Source organism: Delphinus delphis, unplaced genomic scaffold, assembly GCF_949987515.2.
Source record: "Delphinus delphis unplaced genomic scaffold, mDelDel1.2 scaffold_189, whole genome shotgun sequence".
NCBI lineage: Eukaryota > Metazoa > Chordata > Mammalia > Artiodactyla > Delphinidae > Delphinus > Delphinus delphis.
In genome coordinates this window covers 367,468-387,645 of record NW_027192810.1, presented here as the reverse complement: position 1 = coordinate 387,645, position 20,178 = coordinate 367,468, and the positions used below count along the sequence as shown (strand labels likewise).

General features: G+C 42.9%; 1 protein-coding gene across 1 annotated transcript in view; it reads left to right on the top strand.

Moving 5' to 3' along the window:
* Positions 1–20,178, top strand: part of LOC132419366 (formin-2-like) — a 312,831-nt gene that overhangs the window by 16,748 nt on the left and 275,905 nt on the right. The window contains exon 2 of the mRNA XM_060003288.1: positions 18,194–18,360. Within this exon, the coding sequence (XP_059859271.1) occupies positions 18,194–18,360 (167 nt within the window). The remainder of the gene's footprint in view (positions 1–18,193; positions 18,361–20,178) is intronic.

The following is a 20,178-nucleotide window of genomic DNA, read 5'->3' as shown; positions in this document are numbered from 1 at the left end:
CCCTGGAGGCCACCTTTCCAGAGGACTCAGGCCCCCTGCTCCAATCTACATTGGTTGTTCTCTAATCTTGCTGATCACCTATCATTCCTGGACTTCCTTTCACATCCTCTGTTTCCCCTGGACCCCTGTAAGTTTCTATTTTTTGGTTTTCTCCCTGTTTGCTGAAGTATATCCTCTAGGACCTTAACTAGAGAAGGTGAATACACCGTGCAAATATTTGAGCCCTTTTATATCTAAAAATGTCTTTATTTCACCTACATAACTACTGGAAATTTGGATGTCTAATTATAGGCTAGAAATCATCCTAAGCTCAGATAGTTCTAAAGTAAATTTTATTGATGTATATTTTATATACAACAACATGCACCATTTTCAGTGTACAGTTTAATAAACTTGGCAAATGTATAAACCCCTACATAACCTTCCACCTCAACCAGAAAACAGAATATATCTATCACCTCCAAAAGTTCCCTCAAGCTCCTTGGCTGTCAGGCTTCCCTACTTTACCCCACTGCTGGCAACCAATGATGTTGACTTTTTTCACTCATCATATTTTTGAGGAAATGCCAAGGGTTTTAGAAGCTCTGTGCCAGAAATTGGACAAAGACCAAATGCATATTTCTTATTATAAATCACAATATCACAATAGTCATATGGGATTGTAAAGGCAGTCCTTTAATCTTTGTTTACAGCAAAATAATTGAAACAATCATAGAACATAATGTACATTGTGTAGATTGTTTTGAAATTACTGTGACTCTTTTTGGGCTTACATATTATCAGTCTTTGTGAATCTGTGCTCCGTTGGGGAAGGTATAATCCTAAAATCCAGAAACGTCATTAATATTTCTAATTTAGTAGGTTGTGTTTCACACTCAACATTAATAAAAATGTCTAATTAAAAAAATGCTTCAAAAAACATCATTTAAACCACTGTATATTTTATCCAAACAGAAAACCCCACATTCCTTGGTTTCCACTACCGGCTTCTGCTGGTTTGCCTCCTTTGTTTTGGGCTGGCTTTTGTTACCTTCTCCTGGTCCTCTTCTTCCGCCAGACCTTTGCTAAGTACATGCTGCTTCCCCTGGGCTTCAGTCCATCTGAACATTCATCCCCGGGAACCCTTTCCCTGAATGTGGATGACTGCATGGTTCAGGTCTCTCTGTGAATTTCAGACGCAGATTTCCTGTTGCCTTGAAAAAATCTTGACATGGGCTGTGGGAGGCGGTCCACGCTGAGCTTCTCTGTCCTCCAAAGCCACCCTGCTCCCTTGTTCATTGCCTGCCTGGTGGGTGGTAACAGCATCTCCTCAGTCAGAAGTCTGAGAGGTGTAAAGTTAGCAAGTTCCTCGCATTTCCTCCTCAGATCAGATCCTCCAGTCACTAACCCCTGTTAAAATATACCTCTGAAATTTAAAAAAAAACAAAACCAAAACTCATCCCCTTCTTTCCAGGAGAGTTCTTAATGCTCTTCTCAGAATTATTCTATGGCTCTCCATTGACCAGGACAGATTTTAAGCCTGAGATTGATGTTGAAGAAGAAGATCGAACGTGTCTGGGACAGAGGAGCTAGATTTGCTAACACTGTGTGTGATTCATTCAGCGTCAGGGAGGCGTCCCTCAAAGAGGGTCCAGCTTTGGAACAGCTGGTCTTGGGAGGGGCGATTTCACTATTTACTGGAGATGTTCAGAGGCTGGTTGAAGATCTACTGATGTGACCACAAACCTGGAGAGGCTGAACTTGACCACTGACTTTCCTTCCAACTAGAAGAGTCAGTGATGTTTGACTTCAGAAGCTCAGAGCAGCTGCGATGGTCTGTGTGTCTCATTCCTTTTATTTGGGGCTGCTTTAAATATGTAAAAAAACTCTTCAGCCAGAGGTATTTTAAAGCTGCCATTTATTAGACTCACTTTTATTGATTTAACATAATAGACAGAAATTAATTTTTAAAGCATTTTTCCTTTTGACATTTCTATAATTTTTTCCTTTGAAGTTTGATTTGTTTCACGATCTTTGAAGAAATTACCAGAGACATCCGTAATCTAACATAGGTCCTGAAAAGGGGTTGGTTGTCACTGTCACATATGTCCTATGATATTACTTGGGTGATTTTATTAGATTCATTTGACTAAATTTCTCAGCTTGTTCTTGTTGTATTTCAGTCCTTGATCAACTGAAGTTGCATAGTTTCTTTTTTCTCTTCCCCCCAAAAAAGCCTTGATGGATGCCAAAACTGAGCTTTAAATTTATATAATTTTGAGTAGACTGTTCAGTGACTCTTGTCAGAGCTCTCTACACCGAGTCACTTTTGAATGCTCTGTCTCTGTGTGATGTTTTATTGTAGTTGACGCTGAGCATAGTTTTTTACTGCTATTCTCCATACTCTCAGTGTCGGGTAACCAAGATGCATCACACATGAGACCCAGGTCACCACACAGAGCAGTCAACTTCTTCAAAACGGATGTGAAGACACATTACAGGCACTTACTGTTAAGGACTCAGATAGACCATCAGCAAATCTGTACCCAGTCTGTAGAGTTTTATTAAGTTTAAAATATCTTGTCTTCCTTCCTTCCCTGGAGTTTGGAGCCTGAGGACAGGTGTCTTCCTGTGACAGCGTCTGGACCAGCCCTGGCTGTGGGCTTGGTGGGCTCTGAGCCTGGGGTGCAGGGAGCTTGCGACCGTGTGCAGAGCCCTTGGTGGGCTGTGGTGTTGTCTCTGGGGGTGGGCCCATCTGGGTCCTTGCACCTCCTGTGACACGTCCAGCCATTTGACCACATGACGGCCTTCTTTCCTCGAGAAAGTTCTAGATGTTAATACTCCTGAGACCCCTTCAGTCACTGTGAAACTTGTAGCCTTGTGGATCTGATACTAGACATGTTAATTTCCACTCGATTGTACTTGGCCTGTCTCTATTTTCTTATTTATCCTGCAGAAGTCATCAGTGTATGATGATCTGTACATAACATGTGATCTCTCTTTGCTCGCTCCATCATACACTTAAGCAATTATCATTAATGTTGTGGACTTGCTGGTCCACAACCTCATTTCCTCTTATTATTTCAACTGCTAGATAATATAGGATTTCAGGAGAAATTTATTAGATATGTCTGAGCTATAAAGTCAGAAAAAAGTTTAACATAATGAGACTTCTGTTTAACTCTTATTTTGCATAAGATATGTGGCCTGTGGAAACAAAAACTTATGTTGATGCCTTTCAGAATATAGCAATTACATTGTTCATCCTTCAACCGTTACAGCATACACAAAAGGAAAAATACCCATTTTATGTTTCTAGGCTGTTAAAATATAAATTAAAAACATGATTATAAATTAGTGATATTATGGGACATAGGATAACATAAAAACTCGCACCTAGCCTTCCCCCGTGTATAACCTGGGATGTTACTCAAATGTTTGGGCCTTGATTTCTTTTTAGGCAAAATTGGAGGATTGAGGCAAATAATCACTAAGGTTTCTTCTGGCTCCAAAATGCTGAAAATTAAGTGGTGGGTTGTCACTGAGTTATTTAATCCTAGAAATGACAAAAAGTACAGTAAAAACAGAAAAGTTACATGCATTATCCAGGCTAGGGGAAAAAAGTCTCCTGCTGTCTCCACGTATTAAAAGTTTCTCTTCCTGTTTAGATACTTTATTTTCTCCAGTAGATGGAGAAGGAGCCAGAGGCTTTCCCTGCTCTGTGATATCACTATTACTCTGTGTCTTTTCTGCAAGGGTGTCCTGCCTACATTGTCCTGTTTTATTGTTATTATGGACAAGGAGCGTGTTTTCCTCGTGATGAAATTCTTGGTGGACCAGGACATTCTCTGGCAAATGATAGACTCCTGAGTGCTTGGTTGTATCTTGTCTTTGCTGCCAACAACCCCCGCCCCCTGCCGCCATTTCCACCGAGGATGTTTAGTTAAGAGAGTATGTTCTAAATAGAGTGCATGTAAAGTATTCCTTCTGGAGCTTTGGTCATTATGACTAGCTCGTGAGCCCTTGCAGGGCACAGACCTCGTGGTCTCTGTCTTTTATATCTTAGCACAGAATGTTGGTCAGAAGACTTTCCCAGAGTTGCTGGCCCACCCAGAAGTGGAAGACGCCTGGAATAAAAATTAGGAGAGCAGAGCATGCGTCCAGTTCTGGCACTGCTACTTTCTGGTCTTAGGACATCAGGCAGATTCTAGAACCTTTTCGTTCTTCAGCTGGTTTCTTTGAAATCACGGGGATAAATCCTTGCTCTGCTTTTCAAAGCTGACAGTAGATATAGATGTGCCTTTTACATGGTATAGTTCTATCCAAGTAAAAGGTTTTCTGCTTTTTATAGTGTCACTGCTCACCCACCCGAGAGAACTCCAGTGCGGAGATTGATGATTTTACTTCATTGTGCTAGATTTGTTGTGATGGTAAATAGTCCTTTAGGACTGTCCCCGGGCTGTTGTTTCCATGTTTAGCCATGTGATATTTGCTTAGCAATGCAAGAGGGGTATTTATAGCTACAGTCAGCTCTTTGTATCCACGCGTTCTCTGCATCCACCATTTCAACCAACTGCAGGTTGAAAATATGTTTTTTTAAAAAAATTCCAGAATGTTCCAAAAAGCAAAACGTGAACTTGCTGGGCACCAGCAACTGTTTACATAGCATTTACATTGTATTTACAACTATTTACATAGCATGTACATGGTGTTCGGTATTAAGTAATATAGAGATGATTTAAAGGGAGGATGTGTGTAGGTTATATGCAAATACTAGGCCCTTTAATATAAGGCACTTGTGCAGCTGCAGATTTTGCTACCGAGGGTGTCCTGGAACCAACCCCGTGGGGATACTGTAGTATGAGTGCAAAGCGGCTCCACGTGCTGAAGTTTACTAAGTGTGTAAGGACATATGGGAGGAGGGAGAGACGATTAGTTGAGAAATAATCAGAGCATTTGTGGTTAGTAAGTTCCTTGACTGTCATTGGATGAATGTTATTTCATTTAGCAAGTCGGTTTTTGGCAAATTGATTTAGAGCTGCTTTGTATATAGTAAGAGCTCAGTAAATATCGTTGATTAAATAACAAATGAAAATACAAAGTAAAATGAAGTTTAAATAGCTGAGCACTTAGAAAAGTTATGCTAATTCATATTCTAGGGCCAGCATTTTCATTTGTTGGTGTGGTTAACACATCCTGTCTAGAAACAGGTGCTGTGACCCAGGACAGAGTGAGGGGACCAGGAGTTGGGGGCACCCCAACTGTGTGTCACATGGGGTAGGAGGTAGGGTGGGGATGGGGGTGCTGGAGGGACCCTGGAGGCTGTGTTTCCTGGTCACAGGAGCTGGTTTGTACAGTGAAGAAGGAAGGGTGGGTCCAGAAGCTTTAGGTCAGCCTGTTCTCCCCAGTTTAGGTACAAGGCCTCCGATGTCTGTTGGGGCCAGTGTGTCCCAATTAAATCCCCAGCCATCAGTGCGAGAAGCAAAACAGAAGGTCGTGTCTCTGTCCATTCCCCCTGCTCTGGTCAAATTACATCTGTTGGTCAGAAGGGGAGTTCAGTTCAGTCCAGCTGGTGTGCGGGTCATAGAAAAAAACAACAACAAAAAACCTTGTCATACTCCTACTGCAGTGATTTGACTCTTTAATAAGCGAAGTCGTGTCTGCTATTTTTGCAGAATCAGGAGCATACCTTGTTAAGCTGTGTAATCTTGAGTATTTCACATAATATTTTTGACATACTGTTCCATGTCATTAAACCTTTTTAATAACATGATTGAAGATATTAATTGTTAAAGCTTGGTCATACATAAAGCAGAGGTGTGATGAAGCCCCATGGGACCACCACCCACCTCCCATAATTATCAGCATTATTTACCCTGTAATAGCTTCATCACCTCCAACCCTCACCACCCTTTTTTAATGGACTAATTTGGACAAATTCCTGGCATCATGTTATGTGAATCTCAAATACTTAAGTCTGCATCTCAAAAATGTACTTTTTAATATGCCACAATGGCATCATTATATTGAAGGCACATAGAATTCATTGTTTAGGGTTAGTGTTAGGGTAGCCCTAACCCAACAGACAACACTAGTCTGTTAACTAGGCATTCACAGACTGTCTGAAACCCTGGGCGAGAATAAGTCTAGGCTGACATGGTGTAACCCATGCTTGGGCCTCTTTTCTCTCTTCCTGGAGAGACAGCATGGGAGCTTGTTGGGCAGTGCTGTGGACTTTACAGTCCCCGCCCCCCACCCCAGGTTTACCTGTCTCCTTGTGTTAACTCTGAATGACTTGTGGGTTTGGGGATGACAGCTTGATGTCTTCTTTGCAGATATTTCAGTTGACCTTTTTTTTTTTTTTTTTTTTTGTGGTACGTGGGCCTCTCACTGCCGCGGCCTCTCCCGCTGCGGAGCACAGGCTCCGGACGTGCAGGCCCAGCGGCCATGGCTCACGGGCCCAGCCGCTCCGCGGCATGTGGGATCCTCCCGGACAGGGGCATGAACCCGCATCCTCTGCATCGGCAGGCGGACTCCCAACCACTGCACCACCAGGGAAGCCCCAGTTGACCTTTTTATAATGGGTTTCCCATCTATTCATTAAGTGAACCATTAGGGATTGCAATTTTCTAATTTTGTCATTTCTTTGCATTTTTGGCTGGAATTTTCCTGTACTGAAAACTTTAATTACGAGGTATGATTATTAACCCAAAATCCAGTTCGTACTGGAAAGGCAGATTAAATGCTCTATTTATTTCCCATTAATTCTCTGTTACCAGTGGCTATTGGTGCACTAGCATTCTCCAGTGACGTCTATTGATTTTACTTTTCTTATTCCTTTTCATATATTCAATGTGTTTAAATTAATTGAGTCATTATTCTTTCTATACTAACATGACTTCTGACAGCTGTATAGTAAGCTGTCATCTACATAAAGCTATCCTTTTTTATCTATGTCCTTACAGTTGGACATTTTAGTTTCTTTCTTTCTTTTTTTTTTTTTTACTAGTAACGATCCATTTATTATTGTACCAGGAACTGTGCTGAGCACTTTACATGTGTTGTCTCATCTGATCTTCACAATAATCCTGCGATGCATCACTCTGGATAGTGGCCTATGACATGTTTTCCAAAGTGGAATTTTTTGGTCAAGGGGTGAATTTTTAAAGATTACTGACACGCATGGCCAAATTGCCCCCAAAAGCTTCCGCAGTCAATTCTGATACCCACTTCTGGGTTTCAGGTTTCCCTGAGTCCAGGTTGAGGGACCCTGGAGGAAAAATCTCTCAGTGCCTGGTTGGAGGTTCTTTGATTTCTCATCTTCTTCCCTAGGGGGATGCCGCTTCTCCCATCCTCTGCCGGCAGACGCAGTCACAGCGGCCTGCCTGGTTTTAAGGGGAGGAGCGTTTGCAGCTGGGGTGAGACCATAGGAGAGAAAACAGGAAGAGTTGAGAGGAGGCCATAGAATGAGCCTGAACACTCTGAGCAGAGCAGCCAGGAAAGGAGCCTGGAGAGACGGTGGCTGGTGAGGTGGAGAGAACAGAGGGAGCATCAGGGGGTGAGAGGAAAGTGTTATAAGGAGTCAGAGTGAGTCAACAGAATTTCCGGAGGGATTAAGTGCAGAGTGGGCTGAGCCAGGAGGGAGGGGCCAGAGATGGCAGGTGTAGGTAATTCTGGCTAGTAGGTTTCTTCTAATTGAAGTAGAGTCAATTTACAATGTTGTGTTAGTTTCAGGTGTATAGCAAAGTAAGTATTTTTCAGGTTGTATTGCATTACAAGTTATAACAAGATATTGGGTATAATTCCTTATGCTATACAGTAAATCCTTGTTGTTTATTTTATGTATAGTAGTTTGTGTCTCTTAATCCTATACTCATAATTTGTCTCTTCCCCCTCCTTGGTAACCATGAGTTTTCCTATGTCTGTGAGTTTGTTATTGTCTTGTAAATAAGTTCATTTGTATCATATTTTATTTTTCTTTGAATTTTATTTTATTTATTTTTGTATACAGCAGGTTCTTATTAGTTATCCATTTTATACATATTAGGGTATATATGTCAATCCCAATCTCCCAATTCATCCCACCACCAGCCTTGTCACTTAATTCCCTTGGTTTCCATACGTTTGTTCTCTACATCTGTGTCTCAATTTCTGCCCTGAAAACCTGTTCATCTGTACCATTTTTCTAGGTTCCACATATATGCGTTAATAAATATTTGTTTTTCTCTTTATGACTTACTTCACTCTCTCTGTATGACAGTCTCTAGATCCATCCACGTCTCTACAAATGACCCAATTTCGTTCCTTTTTATGGCTGAGCAATATTCCATTGTATATATGTACCATACTTTATCCATTCATCTGTCAGTGGGCATTTATGTTGCTTCCATGTCCTGGCTATTGTAACTAGTGTGGCAATGAACATTTGGGTGTATGTGTCTTTTTGCATTATGGTTTTCTCTGGGTATATGCCCTGTAGTGGGATTGCTGGGTCATATGGGAATTCTGTTTTTTTAAGGAACCTCCATACTGTTCTCCATAGTGGCTGTATCAATTTACATTCCCGCCAACAGTGCAAGAGGGTTCTCTTTTCTTTTTTTTTTTTTTGTGGTACGCGGGTCTCTCACTGCTGTGGCCTCTCCCGTTGCGGAGCACAGGCTCTGGATGCGCAGGCCCAGCAACCATGACTCACAGGCCTAGCCGCCCCGTGGCATGTGGGATCTTCCCGGACTGGGGCACGAACCCGTGTCCCATGCATCAGCAGGCGGACTCTCAACAACTGCACCACCAGGGAAGCTCGAGGGTTCCCTTTTCTCCATTCCCTCTCCAGCATTTATTGTTTGTAGATTTTCTGATGATGTCTATTCTAACTGGTATGAGGTGATACCTCATTGTGGTTTTGATTTGCATTTCTCTAATAATTAGTGATGTTGAGCAGCTTTTCATGTGCTTCTTGGCCATCTGTATGTCTTCTTTGGAGAAATGTCTATTTAGGACTTCTGCCCATTTTTGGATTGGGTTGTTTGGTTTTTTAATATTGAGCTGCATGAGCTGTTTATATATTTTGGAGATTAATCCTTTGTCCATTGATTCATTTGCAAATATGTGCTCCCATTCTGAGGGTTGTCTTTAAATCTTGTTTGCACTTTCCTTTGCTGTGCAAAAGCTTTTAAGTTTCATTAGGTCTCATCTGTTTATTCTGGGTTTTATTTCCATTACTCTAGGAGGTTGGTCAAAAAAGATCTTGCTGTGATTTTTGTCAAAGAGTGTTCTTCCTATGTTTTCCTCTAAGGGTTTTATAGTGTCCAGTCTTACATTTAGGTATCTAGTTCATTTTGAGTTTATTTTTGTGTATGGTGTTAGGGAGTGTTCTAATTTCATTCTTTTACATGTAGCTGTCCAGTTTTCCCAGCACCACTTATTGAAGAGGCTGTCTTTTCTCCACTGTATATCCTTGCCTCTTTTGTCATAGATTAGTTGACCATAGGTTCGTGGGTTTATCTCTGGGCTTTCTATCCTGTTCCATTGATCTATATTTCTGTTTTTGTGCCAGTACCATATTGTCTTGATTACTGTAGATTTGTAGTATGGTCTGAAGTCAGGGAGCCTGATTCCTCCAGCTCCGTTTTTTTCCCTCAAGACTGCTTTGGCTATTCGGGGTCTTTTGTGTCTCCATACAAATTTTAAGGTTTTTTGTTCTACTTCTGTAAAAAAAAATGCCATTGGTAATATGATAGGGATTGCATTGAATCTGTAGATTGCTTTGGGTAGTATAGTCATTTTCTCAATATTGATTCTTCCAATCCAAGAACATGGTATATCTCTCCATTTGTTGGTGTCACCTTTAATTTCTTTCATCAGTGTCTTATAGTTTTCTGCATACATGTCTTTTGTCTCCCTAGGTAGGTGTATTCCTAGGTATATTACTCTTTTTGTTGCAGTGGTAAGTGGGAGTGTTTCCTTAATTTCTCTTTCAGATTTTTCATCATTAATGTATAGGAATGCAAGAGATTTCTGTGCATTAATTTTGTATCCTGCGACTTTACCAAATTCATTGATTAGCTCTAGTAGTTTTCTGGTACCATCTTTAGGATTCTCTATGTATAGTATCATATCATCTGCAAACAGTGACAGTTTTACTTCTTCTTTTCCAATTTGGATTCCTTTTATCTCTTTTTCTTCTCTGATTGCCATGGCTAGGACTTCCAAAACTATGTTGAATAATATAGTTATATATTATTATATATATATTATATAATATATATAGTTATATATTATTATATATAATAATATAGTTATAACATATAAGGCAAGAGTGGACATCCTGATCTTAGAGGAAATGGTTTCAGTTTTTCACCATTGAGGATGATGTTGACTGTGGGTTTGTCATATATGGCCTTTATTATGTTGAGGTAGGTCCCCTCTATGCCCACTTCCTGGAGAGTTTTTATCATAAATGGGTGTTGAATTTTGTCAAAAGCTTTTTCTGCATCTATTGAGACGATCATATGGTTTTTCTTCTTCAATTTGTTAATATGGTGTATCACATTGATTGATTTGCATATACTGAAGAATCCTTCCATCCCTGCGATAAAACCCACTTGATCATGGTGTATGATCCTTTTAATGTGTTGTATTCTGTTTGCTCGTATTCTGTTGAGGATTTTTGCGTCTATATTCATCAGTGATATTGGTCTGTAATTTTCTTTTTTTGTAGTATGTTTGTCTGGTTTTGGTATCAGGCTGATGGTGGCCTCATAGAATGAGTTTGGGAGTGTTCCTTCCTGTGCAATTTTTTTGGAAGAGTTTGAGAAGGATGGGTGTTAGCTTTTCTTGCAATGTTTGATAGAATTCACCTGTGAAGCCTTCTGGTCCTGGACTTTTGTTTGTTGGAAGATTTTTAATCACAGTTTCAATTTCATTACTTGTGATTGGTCTGTTCATATTTCAGATTTCTTTCTGGTTTAGTCTTGCAAGGTTGTACCTTTCTAAGAGTTTTTCCATTTCTTCCAGGTTGTCCATTTTATTGGAATAGAGTTGCTTGTAGTAGTCTCTTAGGATGATTTGTATTTCTGTGGTGTCTGTTGTAACTTCTCATGTTTCATTTCTAATTTTATTGATTTGAGTCCTCTGCCTCTGTTTCTTGATGAGTTTGGTTAATGGTTTATCAATTTTGTTTATCTTCTCAAAGAACCAGCTTTTAGTTTTATTGATCTTTGCTATTGTTTTCTTTGTTTTTGTTCCATTTATTTCTGCTGTGATCTTTATGATTTCTTTCCTTCTGATAACTGTGGGTTTTGTTTGGGTCTTCTTTCTCTAGTTCCTTTAGGTGTAAGGTTAGATTATTAATTTGAGATTTTTCTTGTTTCTTGAGGTGGGCTTATATAGCTATAAACTTCCATCTTAGAACTGCTTTTGGTACATCCCATAGGTTTTGGATTGTCGTGATTTCATTGTCATTTGTCTCTAGGTATTTTTTGATTTCCTCTGTGATCTCTTGGTTATTTAGTAACGTATTGTTTAGCCTCCATGTGTTTGTGTTTTTTATGTTTATTTCCTTGTAATTGATTTCTAATCTCATAGCATTGTGGTCAGAAAAGATGCTTGATATGTATTCAGTTTTCTTAAGTTTACTGAGGCTTGATTTGTGACCCAAGGTGTGATCTATCCTGGAGAATGTTCTGTGTGCACTTGAGAAGAAAGTGTAATGTGCTGTTTTTGGATGGAATGTCGTATAAATATCAATCAAATCTATCTGGTCTATTTTGTCATTTAAAGCTTGTGTTTCCTTATTAATTTTCTGTTTGGATGATCTGTCCATTGGTGTAAGTGGGGTGTTAAAGTCCCCTATATTATTCTGTTACTGTCAATTTCCTCTTTATAGCTGTTAGCACTTGCCTCTGAATTGAGGTGCTCCTATATTGGGTGCATATATATTTATAATTGTTATGTCTTTTTCTTGGATTGATCCCTTGATCAATTATGTGATATCCTTCCTTGTCTCTTGTAACATTCTTTTTTTAAAATCTATTTTATCTGATATTAGTATTGTTACTCCAGCTTTTACTGATTTCCATTTGCATGGAATATGTTTTTCCATCCCCTCACTTTCAGTCTGTATGTGTCCCTAGGTCTGAAGTGAGTCTCATGTAGCCAGCGTATATATGGGTCTTTTTTTTGTATCCATTCATCCAATCTATGTATTTTGGTTGGAGCACTTAATCCATTCACGTTTAAGGTAATTATTGATACGTATGTTCCTATTACCATTTTTTAAATTGTTTTGGGCTTGTTTTTGTTAGGTCCTTTTCTTCTCTTGTGTTTCTCACTTAGAGAAGTTCATTTAGCATTTGTTTTAGAGCTGGTATGGTGGAACTGTATTCTCTTAGGTACTGCTTGTCTGTAAAGGTTTTGATTTCTCCCTGGAATCTGAATGAGATCCTTGCCGGGTAATCTTGGTTGTAGGTTCCTCCCATTTATCCCTTTAAATATGTCATGCCACTCCCTTCTGGCTTGTAGAGTTTCTGCTGAGAAATCAGAGGTTAACCTTATGGGAGTTCCCTTGTATGTTATTTGTCATTTTTTCCCTTGCTTCTTTCAATAATTTTTTTTGTCTTTAATTTTTGCCAGTTTGATTAGTATGTGTCTTGGTGTGTTTCTCCTTGTGTTTATCCTGTATGGGACTCTGTGCGCTTCCTGGACTTGGGTGGCTATTTCCTTACCCATGTTAGGGAAGTTTTCGACTATAATCTCTTCAAATATTTTCTTGGGTCCTTTCTCTCTCTTCTCCTTCTGGGACCCCCATTATGCAAATGTTGCGTTTAATGTTGTCCCAGAGGTCTCTTAGACTGTCTTCATTTCTTTTCATTCTTTTTCTTTATTCTGTTCTGCAGCAGTAAATTCCACCATTCTGTCTTCCAGGTCACTTATCCATTTTTCTGCCTCAGTTATTCTGCTATTGATTCCTTCTAGTGTAGTTTTCATTTCAGTTATTGTATTGTTCATCTCTGTTTGTTTGTTCTTTAATTCTTCTAGGTCTTTGTTAAACATTTCTTGCACCTTCTTGATCTTTGCCTCCATTGTTTTTCCGAGATCGTGGATAATCTTCACTATCATTCTGAATTTTTTTCTGGAAGGTTGCCTATCTCCACTTCATTTAATTGTTTTTCTGGGGTTTTATCTTGTTCCTTCATCTGGTACATAGCCCTCTGCCTTTTCATCTTGTCTCCCTTTCTGTGAGTATGGTTTTTCTTCCACAGGCTGTAGGGCTGTAGTTCTTCTTGATTCTGCTGTCTGTCCTCTGGTGGTTGAGGCTCTCTACGACGCTTGGGCAGGTTTCCTGATGGGAGGGACTGGTGGTGGCTAGAGCTGTGTGTTGCTCTGGTGAGCAGAGCTCAGTACAACTTTAATCCTCTTGACTGCTGATGGGTGGGTCTGGGTTCCCTCCCTGTTGGTTGTTTGGCCTGAGGTGACCCAACACTGAAGCCTACCTGGGCTCTTTGGTGGGGCTAATGGCAGACTCTGGGAGTGCTCCCGCCAAGGAGTACTTCTCAGAACTTCTGTTCCAGTGTCCTTGTCCCCATGGTGAGCCGCAGCCACCCCCCACCTCTGCAGGAGACCCTCCAACACTAGCAGGTAGGTCTGGTTCAGTCTCCTATGGGGTCACTGCTCCTTCCTCTGAGTCCCAGTGCATACACTACTTTGTCTGTGCCCTCCAACAGTAGAGTCTCTGTTTCCCCCAGTTCTGTTGAAGTCCTGCAATCAAATCCCACTAGCCTTCAAAGTCTGATTCTCTAGGAATTCCTCCTCCCGTTGTCGGACCCCCAGGTTGGGAAGACTGATGTGGGGCTTAGAACCTGCACTCCAGTGGGTGGACTTCTGTAGTTAAGTTTTCTCCAGTTTGTGAGTCACCCACCCAGCAGTTATGGAGTTTGATTTCACTGTGGTTGTGCCCCTCCTACTGTCTTGTTGTGGCTTCTCCTTTGTCTTTGGATGTGGGGTATCTTTTTTGGTGAGTTCCAGCGTCTTCCTGTTGATGATTGTTCAGCAGTTAGTTGTGATTCCAATGCTCTCACAAGAGGGAGTGAGAGCACGTCCTTCTACTCCGTCATCTTGAACCAAATCCCCTATATCGTATTTTAGCTTCTACATATAAGTGATATCATATGGTGTTTGTCTTTTTCTTTCTGACTTACTTCGCTTACTATGATAATCTGTGTCCATCCATGTAGCTGCAAATGGCATTATTTCATTCTCTATGGCAAAATAATATTCCATTGTATATATGTCGCAATGGAACATTACTTGGAATATTCCAAGTAATTCCACTAATACTTGAATGGAATACCACATCATCTTTATCTATTCATCTGTTGATGGACATTTAGGTTGCTTTCATATCTTCGCTATCATAAATAGTGGTGCTATGAACTTTGGGGTGCATATATTTTTGAAACATTTTTTTGGAGATTTGCCCAGCAGTGGAATTGGTAAGTCATATGGTAGCTCTATTTTTAATATTTTGAGAAACGTCCATAGTGCTTTTTGTTGTTACTGCACCAATTTACATTCCCACCCACAAAGTATGAAGGTTCCCTTTTCTCCACATCCTCTTCAACATTTGTTATTTGTATACTTTGTGATGATATACCTGGCAGTTTTGATGTGAAAGGAAACCAAGAAATGGGACAGTAGCTGGTGGTGGGGAATGATGTGGGCTCATGGAGATTTTTTTTACAGTTTAAGCATGTATTTGTGATTCTGGAATCGTCCAGTCTAGAAGGGTGTGTTCATGATTCAGAGAGAGAAGGAACAATTAAAGAGTGAAGTTCCATGCATGCAACAAGGAATTAGATCCAGGACACAGAGGGAAGAACTTGCTTTTGTCTGGATCAGAGTGTCCACCGTGAAGTGTAGGCAGAGGAGGGTGCAGGTGTGGGTGTTCTGCGTATACAGTTTGTCCCAGATCCTTGCATTTTCTCAGTAAATTATTTGAGAGGGTCATCATCTCCTCATTGGAAAGAGTGGGATGAGGGGGGCGACTGGAAGCTGAGTCGAGAATGCAGAGCAGGGTTGGGCCTGATTGACGTTTATAGTCAAGATAGTAAAGTGAGAACAGGCAGCGTGTGTGTCTTTCTTCTGTGGTGTTGAGGTGCTCAGGTGCAGGCGGAGGGAAGGGTGGGCCAGGCTGGAGTGTGTGTGAGTTTCCAGGCTGACGTGACAGAGGGAGAGGGAAGTGGGGGCCTGGTTGTGGTGTGGTGGTGGAGCCTGGGATCGACCGGCATGGGTGGCAGTAACCATGTAACCGTGACTGATTCAAGGCCCATGTGGAGGAGGAAGGTTTAGTGGAGATTCTAGAGGCAGAGCCGAAAGAGTCATGTTGGGGATTAGATGTCCACACACTGGTTCACTGGTGACCTGCTCTGGGCCAGGCCTCCCTTGAGGTTCTGGGTGGAAGTGGTGAACAGACACCAGCATCTGCTGAAATGGAGCTGACACTCCGTGAGGGGGAGTGGCCCACGGGCTCGCAGGAGCCCAGGGCCCAGCTCTGGAGGCGGAAGGGAATAATGGGACAGGGTGGTAGGTGCTGTTTTAGGGAGGGTGGGGGAAGTGACAGTTGAGAAGAGATGTGGGTGAGTGAGAAAGTGTTGGTCATGCAAGTCCCGGGGCAGAGTGCTCTGGTGCGGGAGCGCCGGGTGGTGCCCAGGGAGCTGCAAGAGGCAGCGGGAGGTGGGCCTTGTGTCACAGCCTCAGCCCGAGGGGGACAGGGAGCCCTGAGGGCTGAGTGAACTTGGATGCGGGCCTGGTGCAGGCAGCCCAGCCAGGGGACGGACGGGCCAGGTCCTGCGGGGTGAAGGCAGGACTCACGGTCACGGGTGAGTTACCTCCATGAGCGTTGGTGACGATGATGATGGGGTCGAGGGGAGACCAGGGTGTTGAGTGAGGAGGTGGAGGGCTTAGTGAGGGATGGAAGGGCCAGAAGGAGTGGACGCTGCAGGAATAGGGCCGGCGGGAGTGTCAAGGGCGCTGAGTGTTTGGAGGAGTCACATCGTTTGAAAGTGCTTGTGGAATCAAGAAGTCACCCCCACTCCCTGTCCCTAAGCGTGTGGGATTGGACGTGACATATTCATCCCAGAGGCCTGTGAGAGGAAGGCCTGGGGCATCCGGGCTGTTGTGAAGGCAGGGAGGTGAGGGCAGGGCTCCCAGCCCAGGGCGAGTTTGCCACCAGGGGGACACTCAGGGCTGTTAGAGCTGGAAGTGCTGCCCAGGGGGAGGTGCTCTGGTGAAGGGTGTTCGCCCTCAGGGCACGAAGCTCTGGGGCTGTGCTTCCACGCTGCTCCCCTACCACAGCTCATAAGGTTTTGGCTTGATGAACACATACACGTTCATTCACTCTGGGACACACACACGCGAGATCCTGTCTCCCTGTTTTACGTCGTATACAAGATTGAGTTGTAGGAAAGAACTATTTAGCTTTCTGGCCATTTGCAGAGCTACTGTAAGATGGTCTGCATAAGATGGGTTTACTGTTATGACAATCACTTGAGAACTGAGGGATGTGGTTTCCTAGGTGTGTGGGTCCAGTTAGGTGCAGGCAAACTTAAGTTATGTAGGAAAAGGAGTTCAGTTTCCCCTCAGAAAATGTCCTGGGAGACCTGCAAATGCTCCCTAGTGACCCACAGGAACGGAGAAAACAGAGAGCCTCTTTTGCCCTGCTTTGTCATTCTACGTATGAGAGGTAGATTTTGAATTTAGTTTTATTTTACAAACAAACATAGGAAGAGGCACTAAAATTGCATGGAAACCATCCTGCAGAACTGAACATGTATACGTTTGAAATTTAGATGTGACTGATGTGTAGAGTGAGGGCTGGCCCTGAACAACCCCAAGCTGAGAATGCTTTTTACATTTTTAAAAGTTGTTCAAAACCAAGCCAAACAAAGGAAGAATGTGTAGCAGAGAACTTAGTTGGCCCTTAAATATTTTCTGTTTGGTCCTTTGCAGTGAAAGTTTGCTGACCCCTGGTCTAGACCAATATTTCATTTCCAGTTCTGACCATGATGTGAATGAGTCTTTATCACAGAATCATAACATTGTATTCATTCAGAATTCCTGAAAGTGTTCATTGGTTCTTCTGTGCTAGTGGACAGGTCTGCAGGATGTATGCTGGCTGTCAGAGAGTTCATGTTATGGTGAGGGGGGTAGACAATAAACAAATAATTAAGTAATTAATGACAAAGAGGAACTCTGAAGGGAGCCAGGAGAGTGCAGAAGGGGGTCACTGGGAGCTTTTCTGGATACGGGACTTTACTCTAAATTTGAAGACTGAACCTGCTGATAGAGGAAGGGCCGGAGCAGCGGGAACTGAGTGACTCTGGAGACTTCCTGTTTCCTCCACTGTAGATGATTAGTGCAGAAGCCAGCAAAACCACTCTCTGAAGGATAGTGAGTTGAGAGTCAGACAGATGAGGGGCTGGCCTGCGGCTCTCGGCTCTGGGTGACCAGTGAGAGTAGACGCCGGGTTACCCCCTCATCGCTCTGCTCTCCCTGCGGCCGGGACTCAGAGCCACGGGACCAGGTGGGCCTGGGCCGCAGCCAACGCTCTCGTCTCCATGTGCCTCTCTTCTCTTGTCTCTCTTTGGGAAGTAATAGAAACCTCAAGTGTAGACCTACCCTAGAGTGATGTTTCTGAGGCTCATATGAGAAGATGTTGAGTTTCTGTCACTCTCCTCTTCAGGGAGGCATTTTCTGTGGGCCAGCCCTGTCCCCTTCCAGTGGCTGGTGCCTGCCTCCCTGCCCACCCTGTTCCTGCCCCCCGACAGCCACCCCTCAGACTGTGAGGCAGCCACTGACATTTCTTAGCCTAAATGGTGACTACTGGCTGCCTCCTCAGAGAGCCACCGGCCGGTTGACAGAGTGGAAGGAGGATTTCCAGTGAAACCCAAAAGGCTGGGTCTTCTTCAGATGGAAGAGGATGTAGGTCCCAACACGTGTCCCATTCTCTTTGGAGGCGGGGAGGTATTGTGGGGATGGGAGAGCGACCCAGATCTGTCCTTTCCCGTGTGGTACCCAGGCCCACCTGCAGAGTATTCCCTGTGCACGGCAAAGCCTTGGCAACAGTGCTACCCCAGCTGTGTTTGTCGGCCCCTCCTCCGGGAGTCTGAGCCAGGACACCCACCAGTGCACCTGCTTAATGACCGTGTCTCCCCTGCAGGGCGAACTCTGCTGGAGAAGCTGTTCAACCAGCAAGAGAACGGGCCTCCAGAAGAAGCAGAGAAGTTCTGCTCGCGGATCATAGCCATGGGTCTCCTTCTTCCTTTCGGTGACTGCTTCAGGGAGCCGTGTGGTCAGGATGCCCAGTCCAGCTCAGCTCCGTTTGATGTAAGTAGGAGAATTCACAGAACTCAATGGCTGTGAAGCAGATTGCAGTGGAAACAGCAGCTCTGATGTGTGTCTACCTATCGCCCTGTAATTTAAAGACCCGCATGGGATGCAGGCCTTCCTGCCCCTGCCACTCAACAGCTTAGCACATCTGTTTCCTTTATGGCTAGGGTATCCTTAAGTATACTTGCCAAACCTCCTTTTCTTAACAGATGGCCACTCTTGGCAGTTTTCTAGCCTGCTTTAACCAGTGATGGTTTTTAAGTGGCTCTGAGTCGGTATTTCTGACTTAGCTGGTCATGTACATACCTTCAGAAGCAGCTCTGAGGGCAGGGGCTTTGTTCCCAGAAGGCAGCAGGTTTATGCGGGCTTTGGAGCACTATTCCTGTGAGTTCATGGCTCATCCAGGTACTAACTGTTGACACGAAGCAGCACCGTCTGCTTCCTCCCCAGCTCCCACTCAGCAAGAGGGTTAATACTTCAGAACAGTCATTCTCAAGCTGTTTGATAACTCATAACAAATAACAGCACAGCTGGGTTGTTGCTTCCAAACCAGAGTATTGCTCATCTTTCTCATGTATGTGGTACGTGTGCGACCCTGGGGGTTGTAATGAGCAGACTTTTTCATGAGGAAAGTGGAGTCTGCTTGGCTCCCTGTGTGGAGCTCGGAGTGTATGAGGCAGGGTACAGGGCTCATCCTTGTAGGTTGGTTACATCTGTGCCCTGCTTCTGACCGCACTCCTTCTCTGTGTGTGTGCGACTGAAAGAGGGGTTTGAAGATGACGGAAATGAGCCCTGGCTGAGATCAAGAAGTGATAGTAAATAACAAAACGTCCATATGCGCCTGTTTTTCTTCTTCCTGTTCTTTACCCATCACAACTGTGGTCTCCCTTCAGTATTAGGAAAATAAACCACATAAAATATTATGAGATCTTCCTGATACTTCTCATGTGGAAGAAGATTCCCTGGGATGTACTGTGACTTGTGAAGCTTCCTTCTTAAGATCCACTGATCTATCTATCTATCTATCTATCTGTCTATCTATCTATCTATCATCTATCTATCCATCCATCTATCAATCATCTATCTGTCTGTCCATCTATCCATTCATGACATTGCAGCTAACCACTGCTCGGTAGATCTTTTTCTTCTATGAGAAAAATTGGGTAATTAAATTTTCCCTCCCTTTTCCTTTTTGAAAGGTGTGTTATTACAGGTACAGAACCTGGGGACAGTTGTGAGCTAAGAGCTTTATTGAGCTGTGTTCTAGGAGATACATCAGTTTGCAACTAGGAATTAGAAGCATTATGGGACGGACAGAGGCAAACACTAGCTGTGCCTCACACTTGCTTTTGGATTAAAACTATTCCCAAGTTGACTGCATTTTCTTCCCTTAAAACTCAGAAATAAAGTCTTATCAGTCAATAAATGTGGAATTGGAGTAAACTGAAAAGAATAGAATAACCCTTTTCCTCCTTTTTAAAAAAATTACTGAACTAGCTGTTTCTTACCTCCTACTTCCTCCATTCTTGTGTTAGAGAGACTAGTAACCCCTCCCGGCCTTGTCATTTTGGGGGGCAGCCGGCTATGGCATAGAGAGTGACAAGCAAAATGAATGCAGTCCCTTAATATGGTATGAAATAATTCTCTCAGAGTGGGGAATTTCTTTTGCAAGTTTGTGCGGTTGCATTTTCTCACTTTATTCATTGGCTCTGTGCTACCTTTCTACTTCCATGCCAAACCTAACACAAAACAAGTAGGAAACATTCTTCCAGATACTTAAATGGCAGTTCAACAGCAGAAATGTGCATTTATTGT